This window comes from Scleropages formosus, chromosome 1, assembly GCF_900964775.1.
Source record: "Scleropages formosus chromosome 1, fSclFor1.1, whole genome shotgun sequence".
Taxonomy (NCBI): domain Eukaryota; kingdom Metazoa; phylum Chordata; class Actinopteri; order Osteoglossiformes; family Osteoglossidae; genus Scleropages; species Scleropages formosus.
The window spans coordinates 3,429,104-3,442,084 of NC_041806.1; the positions used below are offsets into that span (position 1 = coordinate 3,429,104).

The 12,981-nt window shown below is 52.7% G+C and overlaps 1 protein-coding gene across 2 annotated transcripts; it reads left to right on the plus strand.

The window, feature by feature from the left end:
• The first annotated feature begins 1,617 nt into the window (after nt 1-1,617).
• gprc5c (G protein-coupled receptor, class C, group 5, member C) lies at nt 1,618-12,153 on the plus strand. 2 transcript variants are annotated; one of them, XM_029250755.1, is made up of 5 exons: nt 1,618-1,964; nt 6,257-7,310; nt 9,845-9,948; nt 10,109-10,234; nt 11,691-12,153. In XM_029250755.1, exons 2-5 carry the CDS (start codon nt 6,281-6,283, stop codon nt 11,715-11,717), a joined length of 1,287 nt encoding a protein of 428 aa, XP_029106588.1. In that variant the 5' UTR covers nt 1,618-1,964; nt 6,257-6,280; the 3' UTR covers nt 11,718-12,153. The 2 variants fall into 2 exon arrangements, with proteins under 2 accessions (XP_029106588.1, XP_029106609.1); XM_029250776.1 differs by lacking the exon at nt 1,618-1,964 and adding an exon at nt 5,989-6,122.
• Nucleotides 12,154-12,981: the final 828 nt, after the last annotated feature.

Genomic DNA, 12,981 nt, shown 5'->3' on the forward strand with positions numbered 1-12,981 from the left:
CACCATGGTACGAAAAACAACTTGTTTTTTGCTTCTTCATGGGACGAATCGACGTCAGATAATGCCTTGGTAAACTATTTATACACACTTTATGGACTGACTCAGACATAACCCGTCACCTTATTTATAGAGTAACTGTGATTTATATAAAAAAAAACAACATCAGTATCTATATTTATTTATGGAGTGCATTTGCTTTATTATGAATTGATCTTGAGGGATGAGGAGAGCAGGCCAAAAATATTCACAATTACCCCCTGTCAGCCTCTATATGAAATATTAAACATTAGTAACAAGCAAAAGTATCATAATTATGCATTGTTTCATAGCTTTATAATATATAACATATAATAATAGCATCATATATACAGTTTGTGAAAATAGAAAATGCTATTTCAGGGCCTGCTGCTGTGCTAAAGACACGAAATATAGGATCGTGACCTGGACCAACAGGCCAGTTAGGACAGTAAAGCGGTTCAAACACTTTGAAGTGAGAATGGTGGTGGAAACAGAGTATGTTCAGAATATGGGAAGGAGGAAAGAGGAGGAACGCAGTATCTCGAGCTGTGGAGGAGAAAATACCACGATCGGGTGACTGTGGTCACTTTCTTTGTTTTATCAAATGATCGGCACGGTCGAAACATGGCGCAAAGCTCAAAGAGCGCAGTCGGCCTCTTGCGGGACCTCCGTTGTGGCCCTCGACCGCCTTGTCCAGGGAGCAGCAGCGAGGCACCAAGCAGGGCTCTGGCGTGCTTTGAATATACAAAACAGAAGCACAAGTTTCCCAGCGCACGTTGGCAGGGGTGTCGAGCACACAACTTCTCCCAGGCGACCTCATGTTTCACTTCTCTGGTGTGAGAAATACCGCACTTGCGCTTAACATTCACTAAAGGGCTCAATTTGGCGACTTTGGTCAGAGGGAATAAACTGTTCCGCTTCCCTCGCTTTCCTCCAAAGCGACTTGTGGCCCCCGCTTCCCCGCAATCATTTACGGAGCCGTCGAATTTTTACCGTATCGGTTCAGGGTAAGTACCGTACCTTCATCTAGGGAACGACGGCAGGAGGTGGGATTTGAACCTGCAACCTCCTCGGACAGAGGCTGTAACCACTGCGCCACCTGCTGTACCGGTTCCCGATTCCCTGCCAGCAGCAGCCCCTCGGTGACCCCCAACCCCCACACCATTGAGTGGTACGAGAGCGCTTGACCGCAGTGACCCAACACCCAGATGGCGCTCAACGGGTTCCGACCAACCGCCCACCCGTGAGGAACAGGTGTGCAGGTGCACAGAAATCAGTCGTGTTCCGAGTTATTGACACACTTACACGTTACACTTTATTACATTGCTTATTATTATTGCTATGATTATTGCTACTATTAACGACAACAATAATCATAAAAAAATATATTTTCTTAAATGTCCACGGGATTGTTCAGCCAATTTTTTGGTAGTGAAAGTGTATGAAAATTTGTGATGTCAATAAAGTGCTTAAGCTGAATTCGGAGAGAGAGAGAGAGAGAGAGAGTGTGTGTGTGTGTGTGTGTGTGTGTGTGTGCGTGTGTGGGAGGGAGGGAGGAGGACCTACACGTTGTGCTAAACAGTCAGAGCACATCTCCAGCAGTGAGAGACGAAGGTGGAGCTCGAGCTCCATCGAGTCCATGCGCACTGGACAGGAATTGAGGGGAACGAAGGAACGCGGAGCGGAATAAAGCGGATTATAGACGAGTGTAGAGTTATAGAGTATAGAGTGTAGAGCGCGACACCGCGGTAAAGTACAGTAAAGTACAGTAGTACACCGACTCACTCACTCGGGTGCAGCGCACTGTAGCCTGTAGGCTGCGCCTGGCTGGGACCTGGGTAGGTGGGTGGGGACACTCGGAGTTCACCTGCACACCCCGCCGAGGGAAAAAAGAAAAGGACACAAGGAACTCACCTGTTGTGTTGGACACGTGGACACGTGGACAGGTAAGAGTCCCGGCTTGACCCTTCCTTCGCTCCAGATACTCCGTTTTACGCGGGTTTGCCGACTTTGCGCCGTTTCCCGGACGCGGGGTCGCTGTTGCCGAGGAGGATCGAGCGCCTCCGTGTCGCTGCTCTGTTTATTACGGCGATACAACAATATATTAACGAATCTGCGCGCGTGACGGAATAGAGAAGCGGCGCGAGTAGCGGCGCGTGCCTTCCATCTTTCGGAAAGTGAACTCAACTTGTGTGTAACTGTAATGTGCGGTAAATACTATATATATGGGCGCGTGTGGAGCAGCTCGAGGTTTGCAGGTGACCTACATCTCAGGTGAGTAAAGTGCTCGGGGGACACACCGGACACATCAGACACACCGGGCACATCGGACACACCGGACACATCTGACACACTAAATGCACCGGACACACTGGTGACTGGATACACCGGACACATCTGACACACTAGACGCACCGGACACACTGGGCACATCAGACACACCGGACGCACTGGACACACCAGACACACCGGACACACTAGACACACCGGACACACCGGATACATCGGACACACTGGGCACACTAGACACACTGGGTACATCAGACACACCGGACGCACTGGACACACCGGACACATCAGACACACTAGACACACCGGATACATCGGACACACCGGACACACTGAACACACTAGACACACCAGATACATCGGACAAGCTGGGCACATCGGACACACTGGATGGACTGGACACACCGGACACATGGGACACACTAGACACACTAGACACACTGGGTACATCAGACACACCGGACACACTGGACACATCGAGCACATCAGACACACCGGACACACTAGACACACTGGATACATCGGACACACTGGACGCACCGGACGCACTGGACACACCGGACAGATCAGACACACTGGATGCACTGGATACACCGGACACATGAACGCACTACACATTAATTCTACAGACCCGTTAAAATATGCCTGTTTTAACAGAAGGAGGAAGGATCACGCACCTGTGTTGTTCACCGTAGAGGATCAAAAGTTCATGCCACACGACTTGTGGGACAATTTTGTGGTCGTTTTTTTGCATATTTGTCGTTCATGATCGATGAGCTATAAAGAGATACTTGACATCATCCATATGTTTGTTTGATCTAGTGGTGCCAGCGCACGGTCGTTGACCTGTAACCGTGGCGACGCTGACCTTTTGGTACCACGGCTGTGCTACTTTTATTTATTGGAACTTTTCTTAATTATGAGACAGCAAAGACCCCCCCCCCCCCAGCTGTTTTCGGTACCATTTTATGAAGCCTGTTGGTTGAGAACAGTAAACGTTTTATTAGAATTCATTTGTTTATTTGACCTGTTTGTTCAAGACAACTTGCAATGTTAGTTTTGTACAGTGAACTCCTTGCGGTGAATTTTGCATTTATCCGGCGAGGTAATTTTACTGTATCGGTCCAGGGTAAGTACTATGATGAAGGGTACCACAGCAGCAGTGGGGATTCGAACCCGGGACCCGACGGCGGAAACTGATGACTCAAATCACTGCTACCAGCTGAATACCGTCAGCGAGTCCCAGGCCCGGAGCTCTGTAACGTTGCGCTTTTCCCAGCCTCGTTTTGCGGTGGAGTAAATTTCCCCACACCTGTGGGAATCGCAGAATCGTTGACAGCTGCGTTGAATTCGAGCCGGAACACCAGACCCGTCAAACTGGATTAAAACCGCAGAAGGGGAGCGATTCGCTGCTTCTTTCTTCCCCGTCATCGCTGGAGGACGGCCCTCTGCCGCTACTGAAATACTTCTGCTTTTGTCGTACAAGTTCGCTATTTTACCGCAGCATGTTCAGTCACGTGAGATTTTTTTTCATAGCTATGCACCTGTATCCTCCACCTGCCACCGGTAAAATTTATTGATCAAATTATCGCAAAACCCACGACGTAAATGTCATCTCTGTATTTCATGCAGGCCCATCTGGCGTAATTATGAACGCAGCCAGCTGCTCCGCGCTCCTCTTTGTATTATGCTCTGATTGACAAGGTAACCATGGAAACCCGCTGCCTCCTTCTCGATCAGTGGCATCTATAAAAAGGCACGAGGTGTCATCGATATCCAAATCAGCTGTCGTTTCGGGCGCCTCTCTTGCTGCAGCTGTCTCTGCTTATTGGAGTACAAGTGCTGCGGCGGTTTATAGAAGAGCTGAGCTTTTCAGCGGAAGGTTTTGAGTTTAAATCCCGCAATGAGTACTCTCAGAGTAACTTCAGCAAGATTCTTGCTTCAGATCCCTTTCAGAAAACTTTTCTTAAATGATTTCATTAGCAAATACGTAGATAATCATAGCAGATGGTGTTGGAGTCATGTATCGATCGGGAGAGAAGGGGTTCTCAAGGAGATGGGTTTGAGACCCTTCTTGAATGCTGGGAGGGATTCAGCAGCTCTGAGGAACAGAGGGAGCTCATGCCACCGCACGGAGCCAAAACTGAGAATCGGTAGGTTAGGGTTAGTTAAACATTTAGTTAAATATGGTATTGATGGTAAATGCGGTAGTTAAGTGTTTCTGTTTAAGAACCGACATTATGTTTCCCAGAGATGAATTATTCTGCCTGTTTTTTTTTTTTTTCGTCAGATGGGTTAGTTTTCAGTCTTGTGTCGTTTGATCAACTATATAATTTCCTACCTGTTTTTTCACGAGTTTTGTTTTCGGAGAATACCCACGATAGTTTATCATTCTGCCTTCGCGTTGGGAATTTTTCACCAAGAAATATCTTCTGGTTCCAAAGCGAAGTGCCGTCTAAAATTATTGACGATACCGCCGAAGAAGTTGCAGGGCCCCTTTCTGAGAGGCGGTCTGTTTCTATGTCTCCTCCTGGGGACGAGTCTCGTTCACATGTCGGGTTCCTGCGTCAGAAGGCCACATTCGACCAGCTCGTATGCTGACGGCATGATCAAGGAGACGGTGGCTCGGGGGGAAAACGCGGTGCGAGGCGGAAGCGTCCGGAAATACCGCATGTATCTGTGTCCAGTGCGGCTCCAAAGCAGCCGTGGGGTTCAATCGATACGGTTATGTAAGAAATTGCTCTCGTGCGGCCCGACCCCGCAAAGGACGGGAGAAACTAAATGCTGCCGTGTGTCTCATATTCCTGGATCAGACGATCTGTGACACCTGGATTGTTATTGGGAATGTTCTAGAATGCCTGTGCAAGGACAGGAAGAGGAAGGTTTCCAGGTGCAGTCTCTCCCAGAAAGTCCTCTCCGGTCTTTGCTGTGTCGCGAACGGAACCGCAACGGTGACGATATTTCATAATGGCCCCGGCGCGGGACTAAGCGGTCGCAAAAGGGGGTCCAGAGATTCCGGGATTGGAATTGTTTTGCCGGTCAGATGTGAATTTTTTTCTATCAGAAGAAAGTCAGACACTTGGGTCAACAATATATTTATAGCGGAAGCTTCTGGTGGGAACCACAGCATTTCCTTACCAAATAATTACAGTCATCAGCCTATGTCCCGAAAGTTAATGAGAAACAGAATTTGGGTTGTACATTAACAGGAGTTTACGGAAGGGGGGGCTGGGAGGCAAATGACGTTTCCGAGATTTTTTCTCAATGGTCGAACGAGCATCGCCGCAAAGGAGCAGAGGCATCGCGGGTCTCGAGTGTTTCTCCTTAACACGGTACTTTACTGCGGAGGAGGACTCGACCTGCGCTGCAGTAAGTGAAGGCAACAGGACAGCAAGACTCCACGACCGAACTTGAAAAGGGGCTTCCCGCACGTCGCCCCAGCAATGCGTCGCCATGGCGACGCGTTACTCCATCTCTGTCTCTCGCCCTGACGCGTCGCGTCACCCGGTACCTGCGAGCGCACGCGAGTCTCCTTCGCCGCAGAGAAGGAAAATCGATACGCGTTTCGACGTCCCGTCAATGATTTGCAGACGACTTTGCCGGACCTCCGTCCCCACAGAGATTTTTAGCCCCTCCTTGAATATTTAACTTCTGTGCAAGTGAACATCGGGGAATGTTTAAACAGATCACATGTGTTTCTCTCCCCCCCGTGAGGCTCGGCGCTCGCGTCGTCCGGACGGTTTTTCAAGGAGGTCGACGAGGCTCCCTCACCCTTTACAGAAAACGTGCTTGGATTTAGCCGAATTCCTACCGCGGTAACGACGTCGTGCGCTACTCTTAGCTTGTTTCGGGTACCTTTCGATAAAAGGGCCGAGTCGGCAAATAAGCGATCCGGAAGTAAGGTGATGTAGTAACACGTGCGCGCGTGTCCTTATGTCTCTGCTCGCAGGTCTTGGGGACAGAAGACGACATCATGAAACTCCTCCACGTCCTGCTGCTGTCCCTCGTGGCTCCCCTGTCCTGTCTCCCAGGGGCGCGGGGCTCCAACAGCACCCCGAATGGCTGCGGCTCCTCGGTCGACTCCCTCTACTTCAACCTGTGCGACCTGAGTGCCGTGTGGGGCGTCGTGGTGGAGGCGTTCGCGGCGGCGGGTGTCGTCACCTCCCTGCTCATGCTGATCGTCCTGTTGGCCAGTTTACCGTTCGCCACCGACGGCGGCCGCAGGAGCTCGGTGGGACTGCAGGCCGGCTTCCTCGTATCCACCCTGGGCCTTTTTGCCCTGACCTTCGCCTTTATCGTGGGCCGGGACTTCGCCACCTGCGCATCACGTCGCTTCCTCTTCGGCGTGCTGTTCGCCGGCTGCTTCGCATGCCTGCTGATGCAGGGCGTGCGGCTGGGCGCTCTGTCTCGCCTCGGCCGCGGGCCCTGGGGCTGGGCGCTGTGCCTGGGGGCGCTGGCGCTGTGGCTGGTGGAGGTGATCATCAACACGGAGTGGCTGGTGATCACGGTGGCGCGGTCGCCGCCGAACGGCACCGCCGCCGTGCCCGTCCCGTGCCGCATCGCCAACCAGGACTTTGCGATGGCGCTCATCTACGTCATGGTGCTGCTGCTGGGAGCGCTGGCGGCCTCCGTTCCCGGGCTGACGGGCAGCCGCCGGGAGTGGCGCAAGGGGGCGGCCTTCGTCCTGGTCGCCTGCTTGTTCTCCGTGGGCATCTGGGTGGCGTGGATCGTCATGTACGTCTACGGGAACCGGGAGAGAGGGAGCCCCGCTTGGGATGACCCCACGCTGGCCATTGCCTTGGTGTCCAACGCTTGGGTGTTCCTCATCCTTCACGCCATCCCCGAAGTGTGCTCGCTCACCGAAGAGAGCAAGGCGCAGCCTGTCTACGGGGAAGACCTGTACCCCACCAGGGGCGTGGGCTACGAGACCATCCTGAAGGAGCAGGGCTCACAGAGCATGTTCATGGAGAACAAGGCTTTCTCTATGGATGAGCCCAATGCAGGTACGAACCTCTGTCGGAGACCAGACACGCAATGATTCGTCGCAACCGGTGCGCTTATAGTTTAATTTGCATACATCCTGTCTGCAGTGTCTATATCTTTAGCTATATTTTTACCCGCACTGGCTTTCGTCGTGGGAACTCTTCCTGCGGTGACGTCTCCCACAGACCTGACATCGCGAAGCATCAGCTGCCGCGCTTCGTTCATTGAGCAGGCCGCGTCCCGTCCTGCACGGCTAAGGGGAAAACGGCCACGCGCGGTTTCCCGCCCGCCGACTCGCGGCAGGATGTATGCTAAGGAGGGGACCCCCGGGGTCCGGCTCAAGGGCACCGTTTCCTGACGGGGTTAATTAGGGAAAGCGGCTTGTGAGCGTTCCAGTGGGCCCATCGGGAAGCGCGCACCCGTTGCTGTGCGACCGGGATCTGGAGGAGCGCAACCCACCTGGCTGATGCTTCGTCCAGTGGAAAATCAGAGGGGTTTCTGTAGAGGCGCGGGTCGCACAGTGGAGCGCAGGACGCGGCCGATAGAAAACCGAAGAGAAATTTGGCAGAATTCCGGAAATGGCAGAAAAAAGAGGGCCGTACCGGATTTCGCTTACAAACGCTTGCTCGGTGGAATTTAATCTCGTGGTGCTCAGATCGGGGATTCGGTCCGCGCTACGCGGCGTCCGACTTTCCTGCGGATGCCAGGATGGACACGGTGTCCTCCTGTCCACGTGGCTGATGTCTGCCTTTGTGCTTTACCGTGATTATTAGGCTGGGCGACAAGCAAAAGGCTCGCCTTGGCTTCGGTGGCTGCTTGATGTGTGTTAAAACAGTCAAAAGCAACATTGTTCACTTTCAGGGTACCCCCCCAGTCTGAAAGCACCAGGATGGTGGGAGGTGGACAGGTGGTCACCGCGTTCAGAGAAGGACAAGAGCAGCAAAATCAAGAGGGTTATCATTGCAATTGCTGGACACGGGCAGCAATTAGTCTGTGCGGCTCCTGTCGCCGCCAGCAGTTTCCTCGAGTCCGAAAACATGCCTCGGTCGTGGAGACAACTACCCGGCACCTTGCAGAATCGCGGAGAAATCCTGAAACCTTAATGATCAGATCGCCGGGAGATCTTCTCACCGACGTGTATAAGGTCCGGGTTTAATGCTGAGGGAGCGGTCACCATGACGGTGGCCTTTGTTTGCCTCTGAGGAGGGACCGTGTTGACCCGACGTTGCCGCGACTCCATGGAAACGGCTCCGTGAATTTAATTCGATCGTAATTAGCAACAGTGGGCTCCCAGAGGGCTCCGCCGGTACGGAGAGCTCCTCGTCAGCGAGTCACGGGGGACTCTTGGGTTTCGTACGATAGGAGACCAATCAGCCCTTCTTGTTCGTTGGGCTTAATAATCAAGCGTTGGTTGAGTCAGTGGTTTCAAAACCTCTTTGTGTGGTTTATTTGAAGATCCGTTCGCGTGGTTCAGATGCGACCCGAGGCCCATCCAAGCTCTATCCGTGCTCCTAGAGGATGGCTTTAAGCGTCAAACACGTTGTCTACACGAGTTCTCCAACGCTTGACCGTACTCCATAAAATCTCCTTGCTGCGTCAGCATCTCCTAAAGCCAACCGAGGTAGAACGTACGCGGGAGGCAGATGTTTGGAACTGCCCGTCCCTCCCACTGTCCTTATCCGTTCACGTATCGGACGTTCTTGACCCGGACGGACTGGTGCGAAGAGAAATGTCACGACAGTGACGGAGCACGTAGCCCTTCATCTCGTGACGGGATCGTGGTTTTCCCTGGAATGCAAATGTAGCGCCGCGTTCGCCGTGAAATCCTTCCGCCGAGCGAATCCGCCGCACAACAATACGGCGAAACACAAAAGCGCTTCTTCAGTTGCCTGTAATCCAACCCTTTTCCGAACGACAGTCTCCAGGGCTGTCCGGATGAAGAGGGCGCTCGGTGTTTTCGTGATGGGAACCGTCCGCTCGGACTCGCCGGCCGCGGGGGAACCGGGCCGAGGGCGACGGTGTACGTTACGGTTCTCCGGCCCTCTGGTGAAAGTGACCCGCATCTCTTTCTCGTGGGTTCCGGCGCAACGCGTTTCTATAAACGTTGCCATTTTTTGTAGATATTCTCTCCGAAGGAGAGTCGTTAGAAGCCATTAGTGGGACTGCAGGTCGCATCACATTTAAACAGACTTTAAATCTGAACCATTAACTACGTTATTACCTCATGTCTGCGTACCTGTGGTCGTTCGGCTCTTTCGAACCGTTGCGCACCGTCCGCTTAACAAAGGCTCACGCGCAAAACATCCAGACACGTGATGCTCGGCGTTTATGCGTTAATTAAATCTTCAGTAAAAAAACAGAAGAGCGGAGACAATAGAAATCAATGAAAACGATGCAGGTGAACTGACGCTCGGCGGACGCGGTTTGGACGGTCCAGACAGGACCGCGATCGCTGAGGTTGAGACAGGTGAAACTGGTAAACGGGGGCTGGTGGAGGGTGAGAACTTCCTGGGGTTTATGACGTGTCGACCTGCTGTCTCCTCTCCCAACTCAGGCCACAACAAGCCGGTGTCCCCCTACAGTGGCTACAATGGACAGCTGCGCAGCTCCGTGTACCAACCCACCGAGCTGGCCCTGATCACCAAGGGTGGCGGGAACGTAAGTGGATGTACCCCCCCCCACGCATGCACACACACATACACCTAGGGGGTCTCGCAGCAGTGCTTCAAATGCGTCCCGTCCCTGTGTGTGTGACCGTGCGTCCCGTCCCGTCCTCGCGCGAGATCTACGCAGCTGATTCAGCACCTTGCCTCCGCAGATGGAGCCTCTGTCCTACGAAACGGTGATCCCCCGGGCCAGCGCCGCCTCGCCCGCGTCCAGCAGCAGCAGCGCCTCCACCAGCGCCGCCGGGGAGACGGCCCACGGGGTGTCGCAGCCGAGCAGCGTAGGTGGACGTACCCTTCCCCGTCGGCCCCGTCGGCCCCCTGCCCTCTTGTCACCCCACACACACCTCCTCCTCCTCCCCCTACCAGTCCTGCTGGACCACCACCCCCCCCACCCTGCCTTCCACCTGTCCACATTGACAGTGTCAACAACCCCCAGCAGGTCCCGTTCCCCTTTTGCATCACATGCACTTTTTCTGCGTTCTCTCCTGCACCTGCTCACACCGGCGCTCCCGTCATACAGCGAGCGGAACATGAATACTGCCTTCCGACATTGCGTGCGGTTGTCCAAAAATGGATCTTTACTAAATTATCTGTACATATATGTATTAATGGGGTGCGGTGGCGCGGCGAGTTTAACCGGGTCCTGCTCTCCTGTGGGTCCGGGGTTCGAGTCCCATTTGGGGTGCCTCGTGATGGACTGGCGTCCCGTCCTGAGTGTGTCCCCTCCCCCTCCGGCCTTGCGCCCTGCGTTGCTGGATTAGGCTCCGGTTTGCTGCGACCCCGCTTGATGTAGACATTGTGTGTGTGTATATTTATTAAAATATTTAGTATTACAATGAAGTTTAAATGTAATATTAGAGTATCTATTGAAGGAAACGCATTATAGGATGTATTTCCTTATTAATGTGTTTCTTTACAGTTATAGTTGAGTCCCCCCCCCCCTCCCCCCACATTTTCAGCAGAAGAAAAGCAAAGTAAATTTTGCTGAATATCTTTGTTATGAATTATAATAAGCAGCACGATGCAGGAAAGGAACTCGTTCTTTCATTCTGGCCCACGCATCGTTACAGCAATAGCTGACGTTAATCCGACAGTTTTCTCCGAAGCGACTCACACTTACAGCGATTTACCTGTCTAAACAGCAAGGTAATTTTTAACCGCGTCGGTTCAGGGCGAGTACCTTCATCAAGCGTGTTACTGCGCCGGTCGGGATTCGAACCCTGACCGTTTCGTTGCGAAGCAAATGGCCGTTACCGCCGCACCGTCGACCGCACCCTTGGATGCGTGTGACTCGTGTCCCGAGGCCGTGTTCCCCTCGCTGGTGTGTAATAATAGCTCTCGCTCCCTGTCCGCTCACCACCTGGCAGCGCGGCAACGCGCCGTGCCTCCGGGTCCCTCGTGCGCCACCCAGGATCGCTGCTCCCGTCGCTGTGACAAAACCGCTGTGTTTCACCGTGTTTTTGTCTCTTCCGTACCTTCGCTGGCAACTCCTTGCCTTCCACACACACACACACACACACACACACACACGCCCGTTGTCGCAGCTACACAGCTACATCCGGACCCCTCAGCGTCCTGTCTGGGAAGAGACCTGAGGGTGAGGCTCCAATAGGTGTGTAATAACACCCAGGCTGTAATACTGAAGAAACACGGTGAAAACACAGTAACAGCTTTCTGCAGAGGCGGGAATGGAAAAGGACTGGATTTTAACAAAACCTTCTCTTTCCTTTTCAGGGTAATGGCGTTTATAGGAAGTGGTGAACCCCCACCCCCCCGGCCCCCGTTCCTCATACCTTCTCGTCTTTTTTCGGCTCAATTTTTCTTTTTTTTTTAAACCCTGTTTTAACCCGGAGAGGCCGGTGGAAGCGCTGTAAAAACGGGTTCTCTGTCGGAAGAGCATTTCTACCTTTTTGTCCCCCGGCCCCTCTCTACCAGCCGACGCCAGCCCTGCACCCCCCACCCCATCCCCACCCCTGAGCAGCACCGGTGAGAACCAGCCCTGGTATGTGCTGTTGTCACAGTGGTCAATAGTGCATAAACACCAAGCCTGCAGTTTGTGTGTGTGTGTGTGTGTGTGTGTGTGTGTGGCGGGGGGGACACCAGGGCAGGGCCCATGTAGATCTGTGTGTCACCTGCCTCTTTGCTCTGAGTCTGACCCTCTCGTCCCCAAACACACAAGTGTTCACAAACAAGCACCCCCCCCACACACACACACACACACACACACACCCTCTGGACAAGGTCACTGCGCCAGGCCAGCTGTGTAGTAGAGACACTATGCTTCCATAGCTGCAGTGCCTATGGAGCCTGGGGGATCATGGGAAACTGGGCAGGGCTGTCTCAGTAAGGTCAGTGTCGAGTATTAAAGCTGACTGTGGATGGGAAAAGTGTAATTTGTAATCAATGTTCGCCAGATTATTATCAACAGCCTCTGTGTGTGTGTATGTGTGTGTGTGTGTGTGGGCCTGCTGTGTCACAAACGGAATATAACCCAGCTCCGATGGACAAAAAGGAGCAGCAGCGTGTGTGGCCGCCGTCGCAGTGCAGTCAATACCGTCATTTAGTGCATGATGAAATGTACTTGTATTGCGAATAATAAAGAAACTTGTATTTAATTCTTTCAGCGAGGAAGCCGCACGCCGGATGTGTACACCTAAAAGCGTTCATTGTTTTCACTGATTTTTCCTTGTTTTCTTTTATAAGTTATTAATTATATTTCCAATGTACTGAATATTAAAAAAAAAATGGCAAATGGTGCTTGCAAATATGTTTTTTATTGACCCTTTTCTTCAACGTCACAGACGCGCGAGGCTCGGGCACCTCGTTTCGTTTTCCCTGTTTTCACGAGAGGTCAGATAATTATGTTTTATTAATTATTAATAACTTTTGCGGTGTTGCTGCGGAAAGACCCTGGGGTGGAGGTTACAGCAGCAGCGGCGATCTGCGCGTAGATACTAAAGAGCTCAGTGATGGAAAATGGACGGCGGCGCGGTCGCCCGGCGCCGGGGCTGCGTGACGAGGAAGA